This window comes from Nasonia vitripennis, assembly GCF_009193385.2.
Source record: "Nasonia vitripennis strain AsymCx chromosome 3 unlocalized genomic scaffold, Nvit_psr_1.1 chr3_random0004, whole genome shotgun sequence".
In the NCBI taxonomy this organism is placed as follows: Eukaryota; Metazoa; Arthropoda; class Insecta; order Hymenoptera; family Pteromalidae; genus Nasonia; species Nasonia vitripennis.
Genome location: NW_022279623.1, coordinates 4,245,888 through 4,272,147, shown reverse-complemented (window position 1 = coordinate 4,272,147; position 26,260 = coordinate 4,245,888). Strand labels below are relative to the sequence as shown.

General features: G+C 34.3%; 8 protein-coding genes across 14 annotated transcripts; 5 read left to right on the top strand and 3 right to left on the bottom strand.

Annotated features, from left to right (window-relative positions):
- Window positions 1-61: 61 nt before the first annotated feature.
- On the bottom strand, window positions 62-2,195 carry LOC100115408 (60S ribosomal protein L15). 4 transcript variants are annotated; one of them, XM_001600422.5, is made up of 5 exons: window positions 2,068-2,195; window positions 1,335-1,515; window positions 883-1,019; window positions 553-663; window positions 62-329 (listed from the first exon to the last, which is right to left on the bottom strand). In XM_001600422.5, the coding sequence occupies exons 2-5, from the start codon at window positions 1,504-1,506 to the stop codon at window positions 135-137; spliced, it is 615 nt and encodes a 204-aa protein (XP_001600472.1). In that variant the 5' UTR covers window positions 1,507-1,515; window positions 2,068-2,195; the 3' UTR covers window positions 62-134. The 4 variants fall into 4 exon arrangements, with proteins under 4 accessions (XP_001600472.1, XP_032457605.1, XP_032457607.1 ...); XM_032601714.1 differs by having other exon boundaries at window positions 1,938-2,118; XM_032601716.1 differs by having other exon boundaries at window positions 1,845-2,078.
- Window positions 2,196-2,225: 30 nt separating this feature from the next.
- Window positions 2,226-6,861, top strand: LOC100115878 (ATP-dependent DNA helicase PIF1). The gene is made up of 5 exons (XM_032601713.1): window positions 2,226-2,491; window positions 3,056-3,223; window positions 3,313-3,452; window positions 3,522-4,151; window positions 4,493-6,861. Exon 5 carries the CDS (start codon window positions 4,539-4,541, stop codon window positions 6,405-6,407), a length of 1,869 nt encoding a protein of 622 aa, XP_032457604.1. The 5' UTR covers window positions 2,226-2,491; window positions 3,056-3,223; window positions 3,313-3,452; window positions 3,522-4,151; window positions 4,493-4,538; the 3' UTR covers window positions 6,408-6,861.
- On the top strand, window positions 3,058-3,555 carry LOC116738466 (glutathione S-transferase S1-like). Its single transcript, XM_032601724.1, has 3 exons — window positions 3,058-3,223; window positions 3,313-3,433; window positions 3,522-3,555. Exons 1-3 carry the CDS (start codon window positions 3,058-3,060, stop codon window positions 3,553-3,555), a joined length of 321 nt encoding a protein of 106 aa, XP_032457615.1.
- LOC100115955 (protein brunelleschi) lies at window positions 6,805-11,763 on the bottom strand. 2 transcript variants are annotated; one of them, XM_016983951.3, is made up of 13 exons: window positions 11,646-11,763; window positions 11,068-11,410; window positions 10,353-10,989; window positions 9,954-10,227; window positions 9,674-9,872; window positions 9,383-9,594; window positions 8,685-9,298; window positions 8,389-8,609; window positions 7,958-8,312; window positions 7,723-7,879; window positions 7,448-7,625; window positions 7,146-7,369; window positions 6,805-7,076 (listed from the first exon to the last, which is right to left on the bottom strand). In XM_016983951.3, exons 2-13 carry the CDS (start codon window positions 11,366-11,368, stop codon window positions 6,885-6,887), a joined length of 3,564 nt encoding a protein of 1,187 aa, XP_016839440.1. In that variant the 5' UTR covers window positions 11,369-11,410; window positions 11,646-11,763; the 3' UTR covers window positions 6,805-6,884. The 2 variants fall into 2 exon arrangements, with proteins under 2 accessions (XP_016839440.1, XP_008207753.1); XM_008209531.4 differs by lacking the exon at window positions 11,646-11,763 and adding an exon at window positions 11,521-11,612 and having other exon boundaries at window positions 6,814-7,076.
- Window positions 11,764-11,929: 166 nt separating this feature from the next.
- LOC100678817 lies at window positions 11,930-15,112 on the top strand. The gene is made up of 4 exons (XM_003426708.5): window positions 11,930-12,401; window positions 12,748-12,853; window positions 13,092-13,452; window positions 13,548-15,112. The coding sequence occupies exons 1-4, from the start codon at window positions 12,348-12,350 to the stop codon at window positions 14,389-14,391; spliced, it is 1,365 nt and encodes a 454-aa protein (XP_003426756.1). The 5' UTR covers window positions 11,930-12,347; the 3' UTR covers window positions 14,392-15,112.
- LOC100116029 (centromere protein J) lies at window positions 14,653-19,173 on the bottom strand. The gene is made up of 5 exons (XM_001600542.5): window positions 19,028-19,173; window positions 17,376-18,806; window positions 15,657-17,305; window positions 15,181-15,376; window positions 14,653-15,021 (listed from the first exon to the last, which is right to left on the bottom strand). The coding sequence occupies exons 2-5, from the start codon at window positions 18,783-18,785 to the stop codon at window positions 14,893-14,895; spliced, it is 3,384 nt and encodes a 1,127-aa protein (XP_001600592.2). The 5' UTR covers window positions 18,786-18,806; window positions 19,028-19,173; the 3' UTR covers window positions 14,653-14,892.
- A 125-nt stretch (window positions 19,174-19,298) lies between these two features.
- LOC100116067 (nuclear speckle splicing regulatory protein 1) lies at window positions 19,299-21,234 on the top strand. The gene is made up of 2 exons (XM_016983954.3): window positions 19,299-19,580; window positions 19,841-21,234. Exons 1-2 carry the CDS (start codon window positions 19,570-19,572, stop codon window positions 20,991-20,993), a joined length of 1,164 nt encoding a protein of 387 aa, XP_016839443.1. The 5' UTR covers window positions 19,299-19,569; the 3' UTR covers window positions 20,994-21,234.
- Window positions 21,235-21,529: 295 nt separating this feature from the next.
- On the top strand, window positions 21,530-24,329 carry LOC100115436 (glucosamine-6-phosphate isomerase). 3 transcript variants are annotated; one of them, XM_003426709.5, is made up of 6 exons: window positions 21,530-21,706; window positions 22,375-22,515; window positions 22,598-22,882; window positions 22,969-23,327; window positions 23,490-23,571; window positions 24,051-24,329. In XM_003426709.5, exons 2-5 carry the CDS (start codon window positions 22,392-22,394, stop codon window positions 23,565-23,567), a joined length of 846 nt encoding a protein of 281 aa, XP_003426757.1. In that variant the 5' UTR covers window positions 21,530-21,706; window positions 22,375-22,391; the 3' UTR covers window positions 23,568-23,571; window positions 24,051-24,329. The 3 variants fall into 3 exon arrangements, with proteins under 3 accessions (XP_003426757.1, XP_001600716.1, XP_031781499.1); XM_001600666.6 differs by having other exon boundaries at window positions 23,490-23,588; XM_031925639.2 differs by lacking the exon at window positions 23,490-23,571 and having other exon boundaries at window positions 24,051-24,326.
- Window positions 24,330-26,260: the final 1,931 nt, after the last annotated feature.

Sequence of the window (26,260 nt, the reverse complement as noted above, 5' to 3'; positions counted from 1 at the left end):
ATAATTTTTAGACTTAAGGAAAAATTTTTTAACATATTTTAATAAAAAATAATACAGTACGAATTGGGAAATAAATGATTTTATTTGTAAAATGGTACAAGCCCTGTAACAGGCTCCGCAGTTTATGAAAAAGCTTATCGCTTCCTGCGGAGTGACAGGGAGTTGCGGCGCAGCCAGGCTGCCTTTCGTGATCCTCCAATTGTTTGTGAGAATCTGTGTCCCTTGCCGAGGCCACGAGAACTCCTTCCCGATGACGTCTTGCCGCGAAGTTCACGGTGTTTTTGTACAGCATTGCAAAGCCAGTTAACCTTGGGGTCATTTCGGATAGCCTGCAAAAGAAAAGTTTGGAAATTAAGTTGTGTCAAAGAAAAGTTGTTAATTAGTGATTGCAGTTAAAATGCTACGGTATAAAATAAATTTTAATATTTTTCAGACATCCAAGGAAGATAAAATATCATTTAATTGTATCATAAGTTGAGAATTGTTCATCATGTCAAATTTTTTTACAAACTAAAAAGTATTCATTAAATTTCGAAATAAAATAATGTTTACCTTGTGTGCTGGATCAACAAGAATAACTTCATAGTATTTGTATGAAGAGTCCTGAGCTACCCAGTAGCTGTTCAATACTCTGAGTCCACCACAACGTCTTCCCACACGTTCCTGAAAAGTAATAGAACAAAATTTATTAGAATTTTGATAAATCATGATAAATTATAAGTTTGTGTTTATGTATCAACTTCAGACATCCAAGGAAGATAAGAAATCATTTAATCTTTTATCATTTGTAATATATGTTATCATCATGTTATTTTTAAATTCTTATTAATATTTTACAAATTAACTTTGATATATTGATTAAAAAAAGATAACAAAACTTACTTCAGCAACAGACTGTAACTTTCTGGTGGGTTTCAGCTGGTTGACACCATGGCTCTTAGGCTTGCCATAAGTTGCACCCTTAGGGACTGGGCGTTTGCGGCCACCACGGCGAACACGGATTCTGAAGATGACGAATCCTGTTTTAAACAGAAGTTATGGACTTCAAGACTAAATTTCCTTAACGACTAACTAACATTGAAAAGTTAGTTCTTTTTTCAGCAATACATAATCTCCATATATGAGGTAAGAGTGGTGCATGTACAAATCATCATGTTAAATTTGTGAGAGATAATAAATAAATAATTAAACTAGAAAACTACTTTTTAGCGTACTTCTTCAAATACTTATACTCAAAGCACATTTCAATCATAAGTCACACATGTGCTCACAGAGAATCAAATAAATAAATTAAAGCTACTAGATTTTTAGTGTAATAAATGCAAGTTATGTACCTTGTTTAGCCTTGTATCCCAAGCGGCGTGCTTTGTCAGGTCGGGATGGCCTGGGCGCCCTGTGGAGTTTGGTGAGCTGGCGGTATTGCCAGCATCTGACACGCAGCAAGAAGCGGAGCACATCGCTCTGCTTCTTGCGATAAAGCTCTTGCATATACTTGTATGCACCCATCCCGATATTCTGTAAATAAAACAGGTGAGAGTTTAGTGCAAGTATTCCAAAATGAATCTAACTCTCAAGCAAGTTAACGATTTTATATTTAATCGAGTTTTTCAGTGTCATTAGGTTTTCATCTAATTAATTAGAAAAAGGAATCATTTAAGTATATTAGAATTACTATCGAATTTCACACGTGGAAGGATTGACTCCGAACAAGTCGCCGGATCAACTAATCCGCAAGTTTCTCCCGGCGGATCGCGATGTAAATAAACAAAAGACAAGCGATAATAAATAAAATAGAAGATCAGCGAAACAAAAAATAAAGCACAAAATAAACTTAAGAAACCTACATATGCCGAAAATTGACGATCTCAAGTTCGCGAGTTTGGTAATCAGTCAGGTTATGGAAATAATTTTAGATAACAAAAATTTAATATCAAAACCTTTCGAATGCAAAAAATATATGGCGCTTTGCATTGTTGAAATGTTCATCTTGGATATTTAGTAGGTAGTAGCAACAAATAACACGAATGCTAGCAGATGTTTAACGATATTAACAAGACGATTGCTCACCTCGCACGCCCAGTAAAGGAAAGAAAACACGCCGCTTGGGTTTTTAACACTGAACTAGTACGACATTGTAGAGGGCCAACACTAGGGGAAAATCACGACTTCCTCAGCCGCGCATACGCCATCTGTGTCTATGATAACCGGGGAAATTGAAATTTATTATTTTGCGAATAATATTGTTCACGGATATTCAGTATTGTTATGTGTTGACGATTGATTGCTTAAATTTTTTATCAGGAAACAACAATAAGTAAAAAGATAAGCGACATAGAAGATATGTGCATTAAAGTGAAGTGAAAACGTAAAGAGAAAGTCAAGTAGGAAATATATCGTATGCGATAACATCAGGATAATCCGGCAGTAGTTTGGGAAGTTGATGCCCATTAGGAAATCACATTTCAGATTCAAGGCTGAACTGATTCAGCAGGTTTGTAGTGCTCAATGTTTAGACACGCGAAGTTGTAGCGTCCGTAACAAAATAAAAAAATATATATATATATACTATATGAATCCAGCGTTATAATAAGTATATTTGGTTTCGTTCCATTTATTTATAAAATGGGAAATTATAAACTATATTACTTTAATGTGACTGGTTTGGCTGAACCCATTCGGTACTTGTTACATTACTGTGGACTCGAATTCGATGATATTCGATTCAGTGATTTTGAAGAATGGAACGTCAAATACAAAAAAGGTAAAAACAATTGGGAATGTTAACATGGAAGCTCGGCCCAGAGGGCGTCTTGGTTCCCAGCTCCAAACCCCTGCTAAATGTATATCTATATATATGCTCACGGACACGCTCTTGTGTGTGTGTATCACGTGACCTAACTCACCATGCAAGAGGGTGTCCGTGACTCCTGAGCACACACACACACACACACACACACACACACACACACACACACACACATATATATATATATATATATATATATATATATATATATATATATATACATATCGTTAATTTTTTATGAATTTATAGAAATGCCAATGGAGCAAGTACCCGTTTTAGAAATTGACGGTGTGAAATTCCATCAGCACACGTCGATTTGCAGATACATTGCAAATAAATTCAATCTTTGCGGCGCCAATGGAGAAGAATCTCTTGAAATAGATGCTATTGTAAATGATATTAACGACATGCGTATTGGTAACATAATTTATATTATGATTTTTTGAAACACACTATATGCAATACAATTGAATCATTAATTATATCTATATAATACGAATTTTTAGAAATCGCAAATTATTATAAAGAAGAGGATCCGAATTTCAAGACAAAATTAGAACAAAAATTGTTGGAAAAATTGCCATTTTTTTTGAACAAATTTGAATCTAGAGTTTTGGAGAATAATGGGTTTTTCTTTAAGAACGAAGTACTTAATTGGCTAATTTATTAATTATACAATTATTTTTTTAATAACAATTTTTCTTTGTTGTTTTAGATATCATGGGCAGACATTTATTACGCTGGAATAACTGAAGTTATGTCAAATATTTTGAAAAGAGATATTAATGAAAAATACTCAAATTTGAAAAAATTAACCGACAATATTCGCCGTAATGAAAAAATAAAGGCCTATCTAGATAAGCGCCCTACTACAGTTTTATAATTCGAAAATTACTACATGAGAATTTATTTTTTCATTCGTATTTGTACCTACTCATTTTTAAATTTTTAAGAGATTATAATTTTTATTTCTATGGTTGTGGTACTGACTTGCTCGGTAAATCACAAATCAATTTATTCCGTTAATAAAAATAATCAATTGTTTTAACTGTTAATTATAGTAAATGAAACCGCGTACTTGCATTTTTATTTTTAATCATCCTCTATTGTTATTTTTTACTAACAATAAGTATACCCATGCCCATACATATATGACGAATTTAATTATTTTACCGACGCACACGTCGTTTTCGCGGAGTTCGGTGGTGGGGATGTGATAGATATATTTCAAAAGTCGCTGTTGGCTGCCCTGCTGTTTTAAAGAACCGCCAAGGCGCCATGAAGGCCGTCATTCGCAGTCCGCCAGTGCTTATACTGCTGCAGCACATTAGAGGCGAGCAGTTTCGTAAGTATTGTTTATTTGGTTGTTTCATTATTTTGAAAAGCCAGTTTTCACATTTACATAAACAAGTAGTTGTACAAGAAATCGTAAAAAAAATAATGTAGAATGAGTGCATCGAAAACTTTAGTTGTTTTTCATTCATAATATGGAGTTAGACAGTGTGCTCCAAATTTACTTTTACAAGTACACTTTGGTATTTAGCCACTCAGCAAAAGTTTTGTGCTGTATTTTAAAAAAAACGGGGTCAATTGATTGCTATATTTTATGATTTCTTAAGCACAATTCAATGCCACATAATATAACGATTGAAATGTAAGTACTTTATTTTCATTTTGTTGTTACAGTTGATTCCTGACTATTAAAGCTGGCTTTTTCAATAAATCAAAAATCATGGAGGGTGAAAGTTGCTTTGTCACATGTGCGACTGTTATAGAATGGACTAATGCCCAAGGATCGTCTACAAGAAAAGTAAATTACCGTACAGCAACCTCTCGCCTGATCCGAAACAGTTTTCGGCATTTACTTGTTGAAGTTCGAGCAGAGAAAGCTAGTGGTGCTATTAAATTGCATCTAAAAGAATTTGCAGTATTTAATCGATTTATGAATGAAGGAAAGGCTTCAATCAAATTTAAGTCAGAAAATTGTACTCTCTACTTTTCTAATGCACCAGTTGCACAACTCACAAACTTTTTGAAAACAATTTTTGTTAAGATGTCTAACAAGGACGATGATAGTCATAAGCCTGTAAAGAATCCCTTGAGAGAAAAAGTACTGGGTAATCAAGGTGTTCAAGATGTTAGTCCTGCAACAGTTGCTGAGTTGAATAAAGCAAGAGAAAAGGCATCTACAATTTCAAGAGCAACTATTACAACACCTTCTCCAACCAATGTTAGAAAAAGAAAGCTTTCTGCTAGCAATAGCACTTCTAATACTCCAAAGATTCCAAGAGCTAAGAAATTGTTTAGTCAGCCAACAATTGATGAAATGACAGAAGAACAATCCAAAGTTTTAGAATGTGTTTTGAATGGAAAAAATATATTTTTCACTGGCAGTGCTGGCACTGGTAAGTCATTTCTTTTGAAGAGAATTATTGCTGCTCTTCCTCCAGATGTGACAATGGCTACAGCAAGTACTGGAGTCGCAGCTTGTCATATTGGTGGCATAACTTTGCATCAATTTGCTGGAATCGGCTTGGGAACTGGTACAATCGAAAGATGCAAGCAAATGGTATCAAAATCAGCAGCTGGTACAATTTGGAGGAAAACAAAACACTTAATTATTGACGAAATTTCTATGGTGGATGGAGACTTTTTTGACAAAATAGAGACTATTGCTAGGTTTGTTAGAAATAGTGAGAAACCTTTTGGAGGTATTCAATTAATTTTATGTGGAGACTTTTTTCAATTACCACCTGTTAGTAGTAAAACTGAGCAAGCTAAATTTTGTTTTCAAAGCGATGCTTGGGCAAAATGTGTTCAATTAAACTTTGAACTCAAGACTGTTCATCGTCAAACAGATCCTAAATTTATCAATATTTTAAACAGATTAAGGATAGGACAAGTCACAGATGAAATAACAGAAATTTTGAAAAATACCTCTAGACAAAAAATAGAAACTGAAGGTATTCTGGCGACTCGTCTGTGTTCTCATGTGAACGAAGCAAATGAAATAAATGAATCTCAATTGAATAAGTTAAGTGGAATTTCTAAAGTTTATGCAGCTCAAGATTCAGATCAATCTATGACTAAAGCTTTGGATCAACAGTTGCCAGTACCAAATAAACTTGTTCTAAAAGTGGGAGCACAAGTCATGCTGTTAAAAAATCTTAGCATAAGTGGAGGACTTGTAAATGGAGCAAGAGGAGTTGTAGTCAAATTTGAAGATGACATGCCAGTAGTACACTTTCGTACTGGGGCCAATTATAAAGCAAAGATGGAAAAATGGAGCATTAAAACTGCTGGAGGAGCCATCATCTACAGGAAGCAATTGCCACTAAAGCTTGCGTGGGCTTTTTCCATACACAAAAGTCAAGGTCTAACCTTGGATTGTGTTGAAATGAGTCTGGCAAGAGTATTTGATGCAGGACAAGCATATGTAGCATTATCAAGAGCCCAAAGTTTGCAAACTCTGAGAGTTTTAGATTTCAGCGCTCAACAAGTGTGGGCAAACAAGGAGGTACTGAATTTCTACAGGAGATTCCGAAGACAATTAGAACTAATGGAGATAGTTCCTTTAGGAAAAAAGCCTAAATTTGGGTGACAGTATAAGTGCCTTAGGTAAATTTTTAATTTTTGAAAGAAATTGATGAATCTAACAAGTACATACACATGAAATACATTATTTTATAACATTATAGCTTATATAGATATTTTAGTTAAGTACCTGCATCAAGATCAAACAATTTTTTTCTTTTGTTTATAAAATACTGTATTTCACTGTATAACTGCTCAATTTCTCATAATGGAAACGTGCAGTATTTTAGTTTAACTTTGAAATTGTAATTATAGATTTTTAAAAATATTTTTATAAGCAGAAAGAATTTTTATAAAAATATTATAGATGGAGTTTAGTGCATTGCTATAACTGTTCTGCTATGCTAGACCATTTTTGTAATTTTATAACGTAATTGTAGACAAACTCTAATTAGGAAATTATATAATCTGAAGAAAATATATAATAATTTATTTCTTAATTCCAATAAATAAATACGAATACAAATAAACAATAACTTTAATTTCAACAATCCTCCACTCTAATTTCGATAGGTGGTATATAGCGCCATGTGTGTCCGGCATTAACAAGTTCAGAACAAATTGTTGAAGTATCAACTGTCGACTCGCGACTACTGCATTGAATATCAATTTTATACTGACCAGCAGTAAGAAAAACCACGCGACATTCGTGATACGCACGCCCAGATTCCTGCAACTAATTATAAACGAAATTAAAAATCAATGAACTTATTTACATAATGAGCAAGTTTTTTTAGCAACTCACAGTCGGAAGCATAACTTTGTTCGCCCCAGCTATTGAAACTCTGGTATCGAGCCGATAATTGTTGACTCCATTATGATGATCTTGATAAAGATTTATCGACAACGTTAGATTTCGCAGTGGATTCTCCAACGCGTTTGATACACCGACTCCGACACTAACACATTCTCCCAAATTACATGTAACTTCTTCTTGCGCTTTGAAAATTGTGTCATTGATTGTGACTTCTACAAATGTAAAAGTATTTTATTGCATATTTTCAGAAAAATACTCAAATATAAGTTATTAGAAAATAATTAATTTACCCCATTGCAACGGGCTCATTCGCACAAGATCCAGCATATCTTGTGTTAAAGTCAATCCAGATAAAGTGGCTCGACCTTTCGATTCAGTACCTAATAACTGCCACTTCAATTCCGCTAACGACGCTATGTGTTCTGAACATATTTTTTGTAAATCTTCGTTATTACCTTGTCCATTTATCTAAAATAACATTATAAAGTTAAATAAGAATATATAATACAATTAGTATCGAGCATTTCTTATGACATCGCTTCGTTTAGTATTATTAAAAACTCACAATAGACAATTTATTTAGTGGACATCTATCGACGGGGATAGGTATCCTGCACGATTCTCGGCCTTCCATGTAAATGCATTTACTTTGCGTGTAGTGTAGTTCCATTTCATGATTTGTCATGTTTGTGACATCAAGAACGAGATAGAATTGCGCCGGCCTAAAACATCAGATTTTGATCACTCATAAGTACTTACTGAATTGAATGTGGAATAAAAAAGCCAAAAATTAAACATACGTTTCAGCTGGTAAAACGTCCCAACTCGTAACTTGCACACTCGGTAACATTTCTATCGTAGTAAATACAGACGAAACTCGGCAGTAACCTGCAGCCAAACCAGCACTACCGGAATATTTAATTTTCAGCTGTCCTTCAACTATATTCGAAGCGTGCAGTGGTACAGCAAGCTTAGACAATCTTGTACTTCCTAGAGAATTCGATGAATTAGAACTCGTACCCGAGCGGAACGACGATGTCAATTCAGTATGTCTCTTGGTGTGGTGTGATGGAGAACTTAATCGTGAGGGTAGAGAGCTTGGTCCTGAGTGAGACATTAAACTATTTGGTTGACTGTGATAATTGTTTGTGACATCTGCGAAAACATGTTCAAGGTACAATCTCAAAACAACTAAATTGTTATACATGAAATCCATATTAATTCAAAATACCGTGGTCTGATTGTGGAACAACAAAATCCATTGCTGCATACATGTACAGAGTAATACTGGCGCTAGCTTGGGGCTGTAAGGGCAACTGTGTCCGCAAATTTTCATCGCTCCATTTGAAAACTTTGCCTTCTGTCAAATTATCGAGAGTCGATTGTACAGAGATCTCTACCATCTCAATAGGCACTTGACTCACATTAGTTATCGTAATCGTACATTCAGCGCTGCAAAATCACACAACTTAATATTTTGCATCACACCAAAACATTTTTCATTTATAATTCTTATGACAAACGTACCTTTCACCACCATACAAAGATACACTGGCACTGGTTACGATATTCTCGCCCGAACTAAAGCTAGCCGTCCTTGGCAGACTTGTTTCCACATTAATCCTAGGCAAAGCAGGCACGACTTCGACCGTATACGCGGGGTGCGACATCGCATCCATATGCCTCAGCCTGCAGTTCGACTTCACCCCTAATGTATGTGTACTAAAACCTAATATCTCTAGATCTCCAACTTCTCTAGGAGTTCCAGCTAACGTGACCGCGATGCTACCAGACTCTGCGGGTAGACTGATGCTCTCAGGAATGGACTCAAAGACGACCCCGTTGGTGAGGAGCCGCATATTCGAGACATGAAGTTCAAATGGCAAAGGATTCACCAGCTGCATCGAGACTTCGCAGATGTCACCGTCGACCCAAAGGTAGTCAACCTTGCTTTTCGAAGTTGCTTTTCGCTCGAGAGAGCCGAAATTGATAGGTGTGAATAGAAAAGGGCCGTGATCTTCTTTCACACGTTCAATTTTTTGAGGCTGCAGATGTGGCTGAAGGTTCTTCAGAGTAAAGGTTTTCGTACGAGGGATATTCGTGAGATTCGCAGGTGGAATGACTGTCCCAGAATCCAGTACCTAGAAGGAATGAACTCTTCTTATGATTTATACTTGCAAATAATCAAATTTTTTATAATAATTTTTGTACTTAGAATAACTTACGAGTGGAACAGGTGCACCTTCCGATTGTTGGGAAACCGCTTGCAACTGACGAGCGGCTTCTTTCCTCTCAGTAGGTGCGAGGTAATTGTACATAGTTTGTAGAAGGAATGTAAGGTGTCGCGTGGCTAAAGCTGGATTGCCCATGCGATTTGCCGCCGCCACGAGTTCGTTAATCAGTTGGATTTGAATAGATGGCCAACCCTTTCTATTATCTGTAAAGAAAATAAAACGGATATAGTAGCTGATTTTATTATCGTTCTTATAATTAATATGAGATGATAAGTTAATCACCATATATCATTTCTACTGGGTCAAGAGATAGTTTAAAGCCTGATGTGGCTTGCAGTAATAAATTATAGCACTGTTGCCAATCAGGATTCGGATTTTTTTGCGAAACATGTCGAGATGCTGCATGTCTTAAACAAAATGACGCTTTTCTTGTATATCCAAACGAAGTGTATAGTTCAGATAATGTTGTGAAACGGTCTATCTGTAGAAATTGAATATTAAATTTTAGTCAACATACTAATATATCTTAGAAATATTGCCCGATCGAACAAAATTAACTGACCTTCTCCTGTTCTGGCATAGTCATATTATTAAACAATACATTGCTTAGAAAAGACGCTGCTTGTAAAGTGCAGTTTTGTTCTATGGAAATTCTTGTAGCTTTAAAGCTTGCCTCAGTCTCTATAATACCAGCGTTTTGATATTTGCTGTAGTGGACTATCGCCTCGCGATATTTTTTACATATTTCCTCGGGTGGAAGAATATGTGGCATGTTTATCTTTATAGCTTCTATTGTTGGTGGTGTTGGAAGCGCATTGGCTACTTGTGATCCTCGTCTGAAAATAATATATTATAATTTTTAAATCTATTCAAATTTATTGTTCTTGGTCGAAGAATAATCAATTTGAAGCTCTAATTACTCATACAATAATATATACTAAAACAGTAGATAATTAATCACCTTTGTTTTCCAGGACTGCCCTCTTGCAATGATGAATTTCTTTGCAAAGGAAGACTTCTGCACATGTTGGGGTACAAAATCAAGGCAGATACAGCACACAGTCCTTCATACGCTGCTCCAAGCCATAGCCAGTCATTCACTGCTTGCAGAGTACCTGCTGCTGAATTATAATTGTTCAGAGCATCGCCAGGTAAACCTGCTTGAAGGCATAGATCACCCAAGTGTTTTGTTGCACGTCCCACACATCTTTTGCGATTGTTTCTTGACTCCAGATCTAAACCAATGAAATCTTTCTTTTCAAATGGAGCCTGAAGCAGTGCAACCTTATCAATTTTTTCTCTTGAGCGCTCGAGTCTTTTTGACTCTAATATCCAGAAAAGTGAATTAAAACATTCTCCCATTTGAGATTCCAAGTCTGGACATGTTTCATCACTATAAAAAACACCTCGAGTTTTAAAATTGTGCGGTGTAGTAAAACCTTTTGGAGGCTCATTAAAGTTATCAGATGGTACTGGTCCAAAGAAAATAGCTCTTGAATCATACAGAGTTTGAGTGTATTTTACTTTAAGTGTTTCATGTAATCTGCAAATTTCATTCAATTCTGTCTGATTTTCATATTTACCAAACGTAATGAGACCTAAATTAAAAGAAATAAAGATTAGGTATCCATTTAGATATAGTAGTAGTGTGCTGAAGCCTTTATTATTAAAATTACCTAATAATCGCCTATGAGTTTGAAAATCTCCCCAATCATTGTTCTCCACAGGATGTTCCTTCACAAATCTAGCGAGTATATCACGAGTGTTATTAGCTGAATCAATAACTGTAAACCTGCTGCCATACTTAACAATTCTCTCGCAAATACGGGCAACTGTTTTTTGCTTGATCTGTGTGCCAATGGGCTTTAGCAATACTAAAATAGTTGCATGATCATGAGCCGTCTGCTCATAGTCAGGATGAGACATTTTATTGTCGGGCACTGGACTCGACAATATGACACTTAGTGCTGAGCGCATTTATTCTCTGCTCCAGATCATCTGGACGAATTTTCATTTATTCTGAAAAAAATAGATTAAAAAATATATTAATAGCTAGTCCAAGTAAACAATGGCAAAACACAAGCTAAACCCTATGGTATATATAGATCGATTCAGAAAAAATGCAATACACAATTAACAAAGTTCTTTATGGTGATATCAAAAAGAGGTTATCACAAGCAAAGCCACTTCAAGTATATAGCATCGCAAACAAACGAAAACAACAAGTCTACGGATCCACAAAGTTCACACTCACTCAACGAATCACTGGCGGCTGTAGTTTCCGTCAACAGGTCGAATAACAAATTAACCGAACGAACTGAGCTGACGAGCGGTAAACAAACGTTGACAGCCATATTTTTTTAAAACGCCCCCTCCCCTCCTCCTCGCTTCGCACATCAACCCGCGGCGCGCATTTCGTAAATTAGCGTTTTCTGCACGGCACGTGCTTCTGATGTTTTGCCAATCAACCTATACGCAGCTCAATTAGCGACGGCACAAAGTCCGTATCGTATTAAAAACGATTATTCGCTGTATAGTATAAGTATCATCTCGCGTGAACCGCTTGTCGTGTGTTATCTAACTGTGCGCGCATGCATGGGAATCAAATGTAGCTGTAACAGAGCTGTGAAATAATATGTGATGGAGCTCGCATGAACGGGATCTTTAAGCGCGTTATTGTTTACATTTACGGAGATAACACTGAATGCGCGACTGCGAGGTGCAGCTGACATCGGAGGTGGGAATCGACGACATTCAAGCCGAGCCAAGGCCTCTAAGTTTCTTTTTCCTCGTCCGTTCAGTTCAGCGCGACGCTTCAGTCTCGCGGATACCCGCGAAGAGGACGGATCGTTCTTTATATATAGCGAGTAAATTATTATAAGTGGTTTGTGTTTGAAAGACGATCAAAAGCGTTTGGCTTTTCTTTGAGATCGAAAGCTGACTGAATTTTTCAAATATGAACGAAGAAGAGGACGAATTGGAGAATAGTTTATATTTTAATTTGCTAAAAGTGAGTTTTGCTCCAAGATATATTCAACGACGGCTTCTCACAGTACTTATAGTGTTTTTTGTAGGAGCATTAAAGCGCCGCGCCGTGTTTTTTTCTAAGTGTATGCAAAACAAACGAGAATAATAATGCAGCGAGCGCGTTATAAACTTTTAATAGTTTTGTAGCATATATATATATATATATATATACTCTCATTTCAGAGATTTTTAAATGTTTTAAAATATTCTCTCTTCTTATCCATACACTGTATCTGTATTATCGGAATCGAATGAATTATGGCGTAATATTAGTTCAAACGGTTTATAAACGTAATTATAAAGCAAATTTTTCGTTTTTGTTGTTTCAGAATGAGTACCATAAAAAATATCAACGTGCCATTGACAATGGTTGGACAATATGTGTCCCAGTTGGAACTCGTTTGGCGGGCATTCCAATCGACGAATCTTTCGTTGGTAAGATAAATCAAAGTAAATTTTTCATAATCCGTTATACTCGATTGGCATTTTTAAGAACTTTCATTAGAATTATTAAGTATTATAACGTTGAAATTATTTTAAAGTTTCTGTGTACATTATACCTTTAGTAATAGAATTTCACCTTTAACTGATAAAATTTTATCTATACATACAAACGAGATAATGACTGTCATACCTTTATAACAGAGAAATCGTTTGTTCGAATTCTTTGCAGATCAACATCTCCTCAGGCCAACTCGTTTGCCTAATCATTTTGTAAGCACGTACTCACGAGAACTGTGTTTACACAAAATAGAGAAAAATGTAATAACATTTATTGGACGTGCTAAACATAATATGCTTGACGACCAAGATGACCCTGTAGACGAAGAAGTGATCTTGGAAGACATACTTAAATATAACATTGATGCAGAAACTGATGATTTTTGCACTAGAATTTTGTCAATCGAAAAAGGATACAATAATCAACATCAACCGTACAATATACTGATTGTTGAACATCCAATACTATCATCATATAGGGATCCACCAGAAAATGATGATATAGTTACTGCTTTAGTAGAGGATCATCGAACGTAAATATTATATTTTTATAATCACGCGACAGTGCATTATTATAGATAATTACAGTGCTATGTAGTACATACGTGTTTGTTTTTCAATTTTGCAGCGCTACGGAATTCTTGCTAATGTTATCAGAAAAAAAAACCTTTTGCTTGTCAGAAGCTGAAAATATACTTTCATATTTAAAGAGTTATCAGTATAAAGATGTACAAGACATGAAAAATGTAATAAAGCACATTATTCAATCTAACTGGGCAATCGTTTTACGCAGACATTCCAACGAGTATCAACGAGATGCACGTTTTCAAAAACGATTAAGTTTGGCGTTAGAGATATACGTGCTACACGGATTACATAAAATTATATATGATAAAATCAGCGAAGATTTTAATGAGTACTTCAAGGATTACTCCCACCTCAAGGAAAAAATTGATGCACTCAATGCTGCTGGTGCTACTCCCGATCAACTTGGAGTTCGAAAAGATTTGGCTATAATGTTAGCTTATGGGGTGGTAGAATTAGCGAATCTAGATGCTACTATCGGACCGCATGCCAGGTTAAATTGTTTAAAAAGTTCTTTCGAGATGGCTATTGCTGAAATAAAGGGCGCCGTAGCTGAATCTGCTTCTAAAAACGATACCGATGATGAAGTCACACTCAACATGACAATAATGCCCGAAGATTTGATTCAAATTTGCACTTATCTCATAGTTAAGTGCAAATGTTACACTCTTTTCCAAGATCTTTATTACATAGAAAACTTTGTTTTTTCTTTAAATCCTGCGGATAAGGCTGGATATATTTTGACTGTATATAAAAGTGCTCTCGAAAATATCGACAAAATTGATACGAATAATTTGCCTGCGAGAAATAAAAAAATAAAAACAGAAATGGATTTAGACGATTTAAGTGATTATGTTTTGCTAAGGAATAACCTCCCGCATTATTAAAACTGTACAATTTAGTAAACAAAAGTTCAATCCTCAATATTTTATGATCACGACGATTACTCCAGCAAAGAAGACTAATAAGAATTAATACACGTGTGATGTGGTGTCTATTGATTTAGCTTTTGTATATATATATATATATATATTTATAAAAACAGCTTGTAAGATTTTAGAATATAAACCTTTTAAAACTATTTACCATGAAAAAAATTAAATGACTCTATTTTTCTTAAGCTTAGAATATTAGTAAGACAAACATGGTTATTATAAAATGAGAATTTAATATTACGTATTTTCGTATAAAAATTACAAAAATCATCTTTTCATATTGTCACGTAGCTTATACCATATAATATACATTATTGCTCTATTTATACAAATACTATAAGTATCGCAGCGCTATTAATGTGAAGAACGTTTCACAGAGAATGTTCTATTGTACGTTTCAATCGTTAAGAAGTATATTTAACTACTATCAGTCTTTGTGGGAAGTTCATTTGGTCATTGATGTGTGTCCATTAAGAGAGTACCATCTTTATCTTTGAGACGAATTCGACCGTTTGCATAGCGAGTTTCTTGGGTCCCATCAGGATAGACAAGTTTTACAGTGCCATCAGGATATTCACGTCTCTGTAATATAAATAAATGTCAAATGACTGTTTTTGATCACGACTTCCAAGAAGCAATAATGTTACATGCAATAAAAAAGCCATCAACCTTATCCAATACGTAATACAGAGTGTTTACGGAAAAGGTAACTGAAACATTAAATAATAAGTAATACATTACTTTATGATCTTTTGTATGAATTTCTCGTTGTCCATTGGGAAGAGTCATAATTTTTTCACCGTCAGCCGATGTTTCCGCTATTGTTCCGTCACGTAAGGCCCATTTTTCGGAACCATCTGCCTGTACGATTCTAACAGAACCATCGGGAAAAGCGAATTCAATCGTGCCATCCTTAGATCTTCTTTCGACTTGTCCACTTTAATACATTATAGAAATTGATAAAATTATTTAAAAACTCAAGCGAATTCATATTCCATATGCTATAATTTACAGAAGTTACGTGTTTCAGCGTATTTTAAATATTTCAATATTGTACAAACTGATAAAAAAGCTTTTTCAAATACGTTACTTTGGTATATCTTTATATGTATAAATATTAAAAGAAATTATATCGTACTCAACTTATATTATTTGCACGATTTTATAAATATATTCTCGAATGTAAGATAAAATGATGTGATAAGCAATATACTAACTCAGGGAATTCTAAGATTTCCAGGCCGTCCGGCATCGTTGTATGCCAGGTTCTCGTCGCAGCGTAAAAGTATTTAACAGTTCCATTCTGGTCAGTTTCTCGAACATCGCCATTGTAGTAAATTGTTTTTGTAAGGCACTTATCAGGAAAAACCTTTTTCACGTTTCCGTTGGGATACCAATACTCGACTCGGCCATCGGGATGATGAACTTCTCTAATGCCTTGCTTATTGTTATCGAATTTCTGTCGCTCAGGTTTGCTGTCTCTATCATCGTCATTATTCTCTGATTCATCATGCTCTGCTCTGGGCGACAAAGATTTTGTATTATTCAATTTATTCCTATTATTATCCGTGGCAGAATCCACCTTGAAAAGGTCCTCTTCATCATCTGAATGATCCACAGAGGCTCGCCCTAGGCTACTAGTTTGTTGATTCATCAAGCTTCTTCTTTCTGTATGGGTCCCTGAGAAGTCTTGGGTAGCGTCTCTCAGAAGACTCTCGTACAAATTTCGCGTTCTGGCAATACTCTCCGCGGATTTTAATATTTTCACTTGTTCAATTTTCCGTTCTTGAGGTTCCTCTTCGATATTCTCAACTTCAACATTGTAGTTGGCATCAGCCAGTTCAGGTGCTTTTACCTCCTCAATGTTGAAGGCATCATCGTTTTTGAACGGTGAAATTTTTTTACGATCCGCCAAGAACTTGTTGATTTGATGAATAGCTTTTGTGTTTGATGAAGCGACTGGCCTTTTGAATTTAGAGTTTTTTTTCTGCTGTAACTTTTCCAATTCCTGCTTCAGTTTCGAATTTTCTGTCTGCAATACCCTCATCTGGCTTCGTTGTCTCGCGTTTGTGGCGGACCATTTGCTTTCTTTTTGACTGTACTCTTCCTTCAATTCTTCCAACTGATCGCGTAAGGTTTGTATCTCTTGGCGCTCTTGTTTGCTCTTCTGCGCTTTTTCATATGCATCTTTCATTCTGCTTTCTAATGCAGCCTTTTCCCTGGCTAATCGCTTTCTTTCCTCTTGTAATATACTCTCTGTTTTCTTCTTTTCCATCTCTAAGGTTTCTTCTCTTACCTTGAGACTTCTTTGCATACTTATGCGTTCTTCTTGCAGGTTTGTGCGCTCTTCTTGAAGTTTCTGTCTTTGAAGAGTAAGTGCTGCACTCTCTTTTCTGAAAATCTCAATTTCCCGCTCTAATTCTAGAAGACGCGTTTTCAAGAGTTCTGATTTGAACAACGACGCGTTTTCATTCTTTTGATCGATTACAGTATCGTCTTTTTGTAATGTCGTATTTTTTGACTCAATTTCGTAATCAGTTTCCTCTTCTTGTTCTTCAACATTTTCTTCGTTATTTTCCCCATTTATAGTTTCATTTTCATCACTATCATCTTGATCCTTTTTTAAAAAATTTAAAGTATCTCTGTTATTGTTTTCGTAATTTTTGTTATTAACTTGCGATTGCAATGAAACAATGCTTTCCACGTCTGAAGAATCTGGAGTTGCTGAACAATCAGACCAAGCCCCTTTGTCATTCATATAATTTATCACAGTTTGTGAATCACTTGAAATACTGGAAGTATCTGTCATTGTTTTGTACTCATTATACTCAGAAAATCGAACATGAAGACTGACATTGTTTTGATCCTGTAAAATAAAATTTTTTAATTTTTACACTTTTAAGAGTATTTACAAATACATTAAACAAATTAATTACCTGATTTGATCTTTTATCGGAATCATATTTATCATAATTTAAATCAACATCAGTCCCATATGGGAGTACAGTTCCAGTGATTGTCTTATCATTTTTTAATTGTGTAATTGGAATGTCTTCCCAGTTTGAAACTTTTGGTTTTATAGGCTTTCCATTAAATTGTATCTTGGGAACATTATTTGATGTAGTTGTACGAATGATTTCTTCCAATGTTTCGTCTCCTATATCACTGAGTGAAAGTTTTTGCTTGGATGCACTGTGCAAAAGAGCTTTTTGCTTTAAAGGTGTAGACTGTTGTAAGAAAGCTATAACTGTACTGGATGTTGAACAGAAACTTGAATTCTCAGCTTTATCTTCAAGAAGTTCAAAAATTCTGACTTCCTCCAATTCTTTTTTGCTTTTAATTTCAAGATCAGAACTATTTGGATCAGATACTATCTCTGTAGATTTTTTCTTCTCAAAATTACTTGGGCTATGATGAGTAGAACTCATAGATCTACTGGGTTTCTTTCGAGGTGGAGGAACATTTTTTAGAGTTAATTTTTGTTGAGCAACAGGTGCAATATTTGAAATGGACTTTTTAGTGGTATCGTGCTTTTTTGATCTCGGTAAAGAGTTACATCTACCAAGATTTGTTGTTTTCGAAGATTTTGCATTATTAGACTGTGTACCAGTAAATGAAGCACTTCTGGGTCTTAAGGTATTTTTACATTTTTTTTCATTATTTGAACCTGGCATAAACCTGGCAAGACCTTGACCTTTTTTAAGAAAAGGCCTTTTAACTACTGACTTACTCTTAATCTCCACATCTTGAGCTTCGGCATCCTTTAATCTTTCTTCCAGCAATGTATTGAAGTCTTTCTTAGGTGATGGTACTGGTAAATCGTCTATTGGGATACGTGACTTCTCAGATTTCAGACAAGAAAATGAGTGTACACCATCCATTGAAACTTCTGAACTATAATCGTGTTGATCAAATGAGTTATTATATTCTACATTTGGTTTCAAATCAGTCTTAGTATTTCTCATAGCTAATTGCACTATAGGTACTTTGAGATTTAAGTTCTTGTTATTATTTGTTTCTTTAGTCAGAGCAACGTATTGAGAAAAATGTTTACTTCTTGGAGGTGCTGGCGATGAGTACTCTTCATCAGGTGTGTCAAGATCTATTAAATTAGACTCCTTTTCTTGGTTTTCCTTTTTATGACCTTCTATTAAATCTTGTAGCGACTGTTCACTTAAACTCATCTCATCAACTGACAAACTCAATGCTTCAAACATACGATTCTGCTCATTACTAAGCATTTCTCTCTGTTCTTGTTGATGTCTTATAAGTTCCTCTTGCTGCTGTAACTGCCATCTTCGAAGCTCTTGAAGCTGTTCAACTATGGTTGCTTCAATAGCCATCATTCATTTGTTTTGTAAAAAATACTGTAAAATACATGAAATACTGTTATTATGTTGATACGGTCCAACAGTGACTCAAAACTAGTAATTTTCTAAAATACATATTCTCAAAATTAAACCGGCTTCACATAATTTCTCGTTTTGATTTTAGTAAATTTCAATAATTTCAGTTATACCTATTTCGAATCGCTTGATAATTAGAAACAAAGCAAACCAAAGAAGATAGAACGTCACAAATACTTTACCTGCAAACGGGCGAAACTTCGAACAGATGAAACAAAACAATAAAGCCGTTATTGTTTCAAATCCACAAATATACAAATTCATTAGCAGCACGAAACCGAGACAACTGGCGCTCAATTTTAGATCCCAAACAAATCAGCAACAATAGAGATGGATTTCATCGAAATTTCAGAACTCGTAGGGTAAAATTACGTAATTTGATACTCTATTGGTAAGGAGTCATCTGTCGGTATTGACGATCCTTTAGTCGGGAGGTAACGTCGTGTTTGAATCTTTTAATTATAGAGCAAATGCGTATTTTGAGTAATATTAATAAACATACTTAAAAATTATAGGAGGTTTTGAAAAACTTGAATCTCTGAAAGAAATAATCTGCGGAAATAACAGAAACTTGATGGTGGGGGAAAAGAGTTATATCTATCTTGCGACTTGCACGCACCGTGTCGCACCGGTCAGAAATTCAAAATATTCAGCGACGCATCGTCGGTAATTTCGAATTCGAGACATCAATAACATAACATAACCTCAATTAACGAAATAAATAATGGCAAAACAGTAAGTTAGATAAAATAATTATTTAAACAGCACAATCCATTGATATATCATACATAATCAATTTTTACTACTGCTTGTTGGTGATATACGCAATTTTCGGTTTTTCTAATGCAATAACGTTGATCAAGTAACTGTTACATGAAAATTGCTAGTATTATTTTTTGATATCTTAAGGCCTTATATTTGCAGCAAATGCAAGCACAAGAACATAAGTTTTATTATAAAAGAGCTTTCACTGATTATTTTCAATTTTGTTTTAGATATGGACTTGTTTTACCAAAAAAGAATTTGTCTGCTCCCAAGGCTGGGAATGTTTTTGGTAATGACGATGATTCTGAAGAAGAAGGAGGAACTGATTGGGTAAAAAAAGCATTGAAGGCTGAAAATGAGAAAAATAAAATTAAGAGGCAAACGCAGATTAATATGCAAAAGGCATTGAAGGAAGACCCAAGCATATTTCAGTATGACGAAGTTTATGATGAAATTGAGCGCACTAAGGAGGAGGAAAGATCTGTGAAAAAAGTAGAAAAGAAAGCAAAATATATCGACAACTTATTGAAAACTGCAGAGCTTAGAAAGAAGGAACAAGAACTCAGAAAAGACAGGATAATTCAGAAGGAAATAGAGGCAGAAGATGCTATGTTTCCTGATAAAGAACGGTATGTGACCTCAAGTTATAAAGCAAAACTAGAAGAAATGAAAAAGTTTGAAGCAGAGCAAGATAATCAAGACAGATTAGAAGCCATCGGAGATGTCACAAAACAAAAAGACATGTCTGGCTTTTATAGACATTTGTACAGGCAAACTGTAGAGAAAAATGATGCAGATCTTGGAATCAAACCTAAAATTAGCAAAGAAAGTGAAAAGGTTGAAGAAAAATTAGAATTGAAAGATGATATTGATAAAGATGATCCGATTCCTTCAGACTCAGAATCAGATGATGATGCAAAAGACATTCCCAAAAGCTCTTCTGTAGCTAAACTAAAAAAGAAAAGGCAATACCGTAAAAGAGCACAAGAGGCTTCAGAATCAGAATCTGAACCTGAGCCTGAAAAGCAAAGAGAGAAAGAAGGAGAAGCTGAAACAGATAAGTCTGAGAAAACGGATAGTAAACATGAATCAGAATCACCATCTAAGAAAGCAAAGACATCTGACGAAGTTGAAGATGAAGAAGAAAAGAGCAGCATACCTTCTGCTGAAGAGGTTGCAAAGCTTCTTAATAAAAAATACGCAGAGAAAACCACCGAAGAAACTCCAACTCCTAATGGAGTTAAAGAGACAGTAGAAGAGAAGCCTAAAGTTGAAGAGAAGGTAAAAATAAATATTTGGGAAAAGAGAACTGTTGGTCCTATCTTTGAAGCTGCATTACAGAGATATCTAATAAGAAAACAGGAGAGATTAGCAGGATCTTAAAGTTTGATATGATTTTCATTATAATAAATATATGATATGAATTCACTTTTAGTATAATATAGTAGTATAGTGATTGACTTCTACTTCATGTTTTGTAAATAAATATAAAAACTCAACTACTTTTGTCGACAATAGTAAAGTATGTTAAGAGTTAAACCTGTACAAATATAGTTCTAAGTTATCTAATTTCATACATACACATAAATGTTAAATAAAAGTTATGGCATTAAGCATAATCCTATTTTTTATTTACATTATTTTTTTCTTTTCTCAACCACATAATCAATCGTCAATAAAAACGTAAATTTATGTCAAGACAGCTTTATTACAAAGGCCATTATGAAACGCGTAACATTGAGTGAACTCTTCTAATTATCCTCAAATGACGCATGCGGCACATAATGCATACATTTCTTAGAAGAAATCTCGGTCGGCGTAAAGTTACTGAACCGAGCTCGATATCTTTTATCTATATATATAAAGAGAGATATTTTTCGAGCGATAAAAATATTGTGAAAAGGCCCCCTCCCAGTTTAGGTTAGTCGCTCAATCTTGTGGTATAGTCAGCTGATATTACGCGCACGGAGACTGCCGGCATCGTATGCGTGTATATAGTACACTATATTATTACAGTGCCAGAACCAGTGCCAGTCGTAAAGCAGCTTCGTCGACGCCTGCACGCTGCCGTCGCCTGTTCTCTGAAAAATATACTCGTAAGTGTTTTAAGTATTCGCCAGTGTTGTAGCTGACACTTTTTCGATTGTCGCTTTTCGAAAAAAGAATTTTGAACTTTAAATTTACGTTGCATTGGTATGAATAATCTAAAACAAGTTTAGGCTATATTTTAGAGCAAGGATTTCGAATTTTTTAAGGGCCTTAATTTTGAAGGTCATTGACCTGATCCCGCTGATAAAATGGTGGAGTGTGTTGTTTTTTTTACTCCTTTATTGAGATCCTGTAAACATGGACAAAATTGACGATTTGTTTTTAGTTAAAAAATTTTCTGCTGTGCAATGCTTTTGAAATTGGAAAAAAAACGTGCCTAATTATTAAGTGTAAGGCAATACATATATTAATAAAGAGACAATATATATATATATATATATATATATATATATATATATATATATATATATTAAAAAACGGAAATTACTCAATTGATGCTAATTTTATGTTTCTGATTTTTATATGTGAACCAATATATTGTCATAATTATTACACAAACTTATTATCAATGAATTATTTTCTGAGAGATAAGAAATTATTAACACACTTATCTTAAGTTCGATGAGCTGCACGTTACGGTCAAAGACTTGAATATGATTCTCTGTCTGCTGATTATTCCAAAGTGCTAAGCTTATTATTACTTTTTATTCAACAGGATTCTAAATAAAAAAGATGCGTCTAGTGATCTGTGATGACTCTGCTAATGTGGCGGAGTGGTCTGCAAAATATGTTTTGAAAAGGATACATGATTTCAAACCAAATGAGAACAAATACTTTGTTCTGGGACTGCCAACTGGTAAATTATATTATTATCTGTTATTTTATAGTGTTTTCAATAGTAATGAGTCATTGAATATCATTTGATTTTCTTTCTTTAGGTGGAACTCCTCTTGGCATGTACAAAAAACTCATAGAATACTACAAGGCTGGAAAGATATCATTCAAATATGTTAAAACTTTTAACATGGATGAATACGTTGATTTACCAAGAGATCATCCTGAATCATATCATTATTACATGTATAATAATTTTTTCAAACATATAGACATTGACCCTGAAAATGTTCACATACTTGATGGAAATGCGAAAGATCTAGAGCATGAATGCAATGAGTTTGAAAGAAAAATGAAAGAAGCTGGAGGAGTTGAACTCTTTATTGGAGGTATTTTTATTCATGTAATAAATAATATGAATATAACTTTGTTCTCCAGAAGGATTTTGAGTGTAAAAAGAAAATAAAAATTATAGGCATTGGCCCCGATGGCCACATAGCATTTAATGAACCTGGCTCATCACTTGCATCAAGGACCAGAGTCAAAACTTTGGCACAAGATACTTTGGAGGCAAATGCGAGGTTCTTTGGAAATGATGTTAACAAAGTACCCAAGCAAGCACTGACTGTCGGCGTTGGTACTGTAATGGACGCTAAAGAGGTCATGATCTTGATCACTGGCTCCCACAAGGCCTTTGCTCTTTATAAGGCTATAGAAGAAGGAATTAATCACATGTGGACTGTTTCTGCATTCCAACAGCATCCTCGTACATTAATTATTTGCGATGAAGATGCTACACTAGAGCTTCGCGTCAAAACTGTGAAATACTTTAAGGTATTCAAAGCCGTACCGCGCGAAACTTGACGTAGACTTAACTTTTTCTTACATTTATTACACTTAATTTTTATAGCTAATTTGGAAGGGTTATTTTCTGAATTAATATTTTTTTTCCTTTTTTTCAAATTGACTCCTGCAAATAATTTTTGCAATGTCTAGGCTCTCAGTGCCGTTCATCATAAGTTGATCGAAGAGGACGGAGAAGCATTTCCACGTCGTCCTCAAAATAACGCGTGATCTGGTATAGTGTGATTAAGAGTAAAGCATTTTTTTTTTAATGTTTTGTCGTTTTTCGCATCATTACATTTTTTTAATTTTATTTTTTGTTCATTAAAGTATTTTATTCATTTATTTATCTATTTTATTATTAATGAACGTATTTGTACACTACTTTGTTTTATCACTTTTTAAAAAAATATCGTTACATATTAATCCATTTCACTTAATTGTTAACTTACATTTTGTTGCATATTTTGATTTTGATACAAAGGCATAATGATAATGTCTTTTTGTGTGATACAAGGCGCCAAAGACTTGCAGCTCTGCTCTTGGTGCATTGGTCTATTAATTTTTAAGCATGACCATTAACCTGCATGTACATCCATAACATAATATTTACGATAACAATAATCATAATAATGCATGAATTTGATAAAAATAATTTTAGTTTCTTTTAGCCAAAAGCAAATGCTAATGTAAAAATTTTGCTTTTGATTTTAGAGTTTGTCCGACGTTCACAGAAAACTTGTGGAGCAGGCAAAGGACTATTACGATTAGAACGTCGAGTTCTATTGATTCTGCAATGAAAAAATTATATTTATACATAATTATTTTAACTCATTATTTTAACGTTGTTAAATGTTGACTGCCAATTTAAGCGCATTTTATCGGACTTGCAATAATTTGCAATATTTTCTTACTGTCTATGTATACACTGACGATGTGAACTTTTGAAAAAAAAAAAATATATATATATATTTATATATACATGAATTTTAATACACTTGTTTTTAATTTATTATAGTAATAAATTGCTCATTCAGTCATCTGTTTTTGCTTGCATTATTTGCGCGCGTGGCTATATACATGCGGTGATGCGGTTTTGCGGCTTGGGATAAGCACTTTAGGGCTGCATATATATTTCAATTATATGGTCGAAAAACAAAATAAGATAAATAAGTTGTAGGGATACCTAAATGTAGCCGATATTTCCATTATATTTATTATTTCTGAAACACCTTAGCAGTAGATAATGAACACGTAATTTCGATACTGATGATCAAGCATTTATGTTTACGATTTATAGTTTTTAAAATTAAGTTATATAACTTCAACTTATTGTTTAAAATTATAAATATATTATATAAGGCAGGCGCAAATACCAATTTTAAAGACGTTCCCATTTTATTATTGTATACTTTAGAATTTCAAAATTAATTTTTCTTTTCATGCATATAGCCCAAACTGCGAAACAACAAATTTGATCCTATCATTACAATTTTTACTCGCTCGAGATCAATATAAATCGATCATTTGCTGCTTATAAAAATATTTGTATAAGACATGCACGATTTCTACGTTTTTTAGACCTAAAAAGCGGCCCTAAAGTGACGTCTTTTTGTTCGTTATCTGAAAAATTTGTAAAAACGATTATAACATGCACTAATACTTTAAGGTGTCGTGTCAAAAAAAGTCACCTTAGTTATAGGTACAAAAAACGTGGAAATCAATTCATGCGTTACAAAAGCTATGGTGTGCAACAAGGGAAAAGCGGGTTTTTTGACCTTATTGTGTGGATATTGCATCAGTGCTCGTCTGCGGTTCGGACTACTCGCCTCGGGCTGCTCACCTCGCACTTTACACCCTTGGTGCACAATTTACTATTTTACTATAGAATATACTTTTATAAGCGGAAAATGTAAAATATAATATTTTCCTATTATACTAAAATCATATATACTCAATATAATCGAATATACGCGCCTGCACCCTTGAATGAAAATGTTGTATGTGAGTGAAAACATGAGAATGTATATAATTGTTTAATTTTTTTTTAACGTGATACAAAAAAAAGCTGATACTTATTTTACGTCGCTACAGAAAATAAAACTGATTCGTAACTGGTCTGCCTCGTAAATCTAGTCAATATTTATAGAAAATGTTAAAACCAGTATTACAGACCACGTACGCGGAATGGACTTATAGCTGAAAGTAATGGAACATTAAACGCCTTTAAGACTTCTCCCAATGCATTAAAATTTTTTCTATTCTTTTAAAGCACAAACTCTCGTTACACAAAACCAATTACCAATAATTAAGGCGTGTTTTCCTGTTGCAATATAATTACAATAATTAACCAGTAACCACATACTTATCAACGAAATTTTTATCAAACGACCAAACGACGCCAAAAAAGTGCTCAGCGCACGCCGCAAAGATTTAAGATTTACGACAATATGATGATCGCGTATATGAGTAATTCTACGGGAATCTACAACTTTATTAAAAATCAACATAATTCTGCTGTTAAATATTCGAGTCTTTATTCACAAATATAGCTAATCAACAGGCCAAAGTGTTAAATGTTGTGTTAAAATGAAGAGTTTTTGAAAAAAAAGAAAAATAACCACGTAATTTATTCGATCACTAATTAATTCCACGTAGACTATTAGTTTCTACTCACGTGAAAATATATAATTTTTTGCTTATACACGGTTGGTAGCTGAGTATTGTAAAATTCGTTTTTTTAAACGATCTTATTTAATTGTAATTTTTCTATTTCACTATAATTCAAGTAAATACATATCATCAGGTATTACTAAGCAAATGTTTACTTTTCGTGAATTTGTTCTTGTTCAAGTTCCTATAAATGACTTCAAACTGGCTTCCAAAGTTTCGACAATATCCCGTTCGTACTATTTATTTAAAAA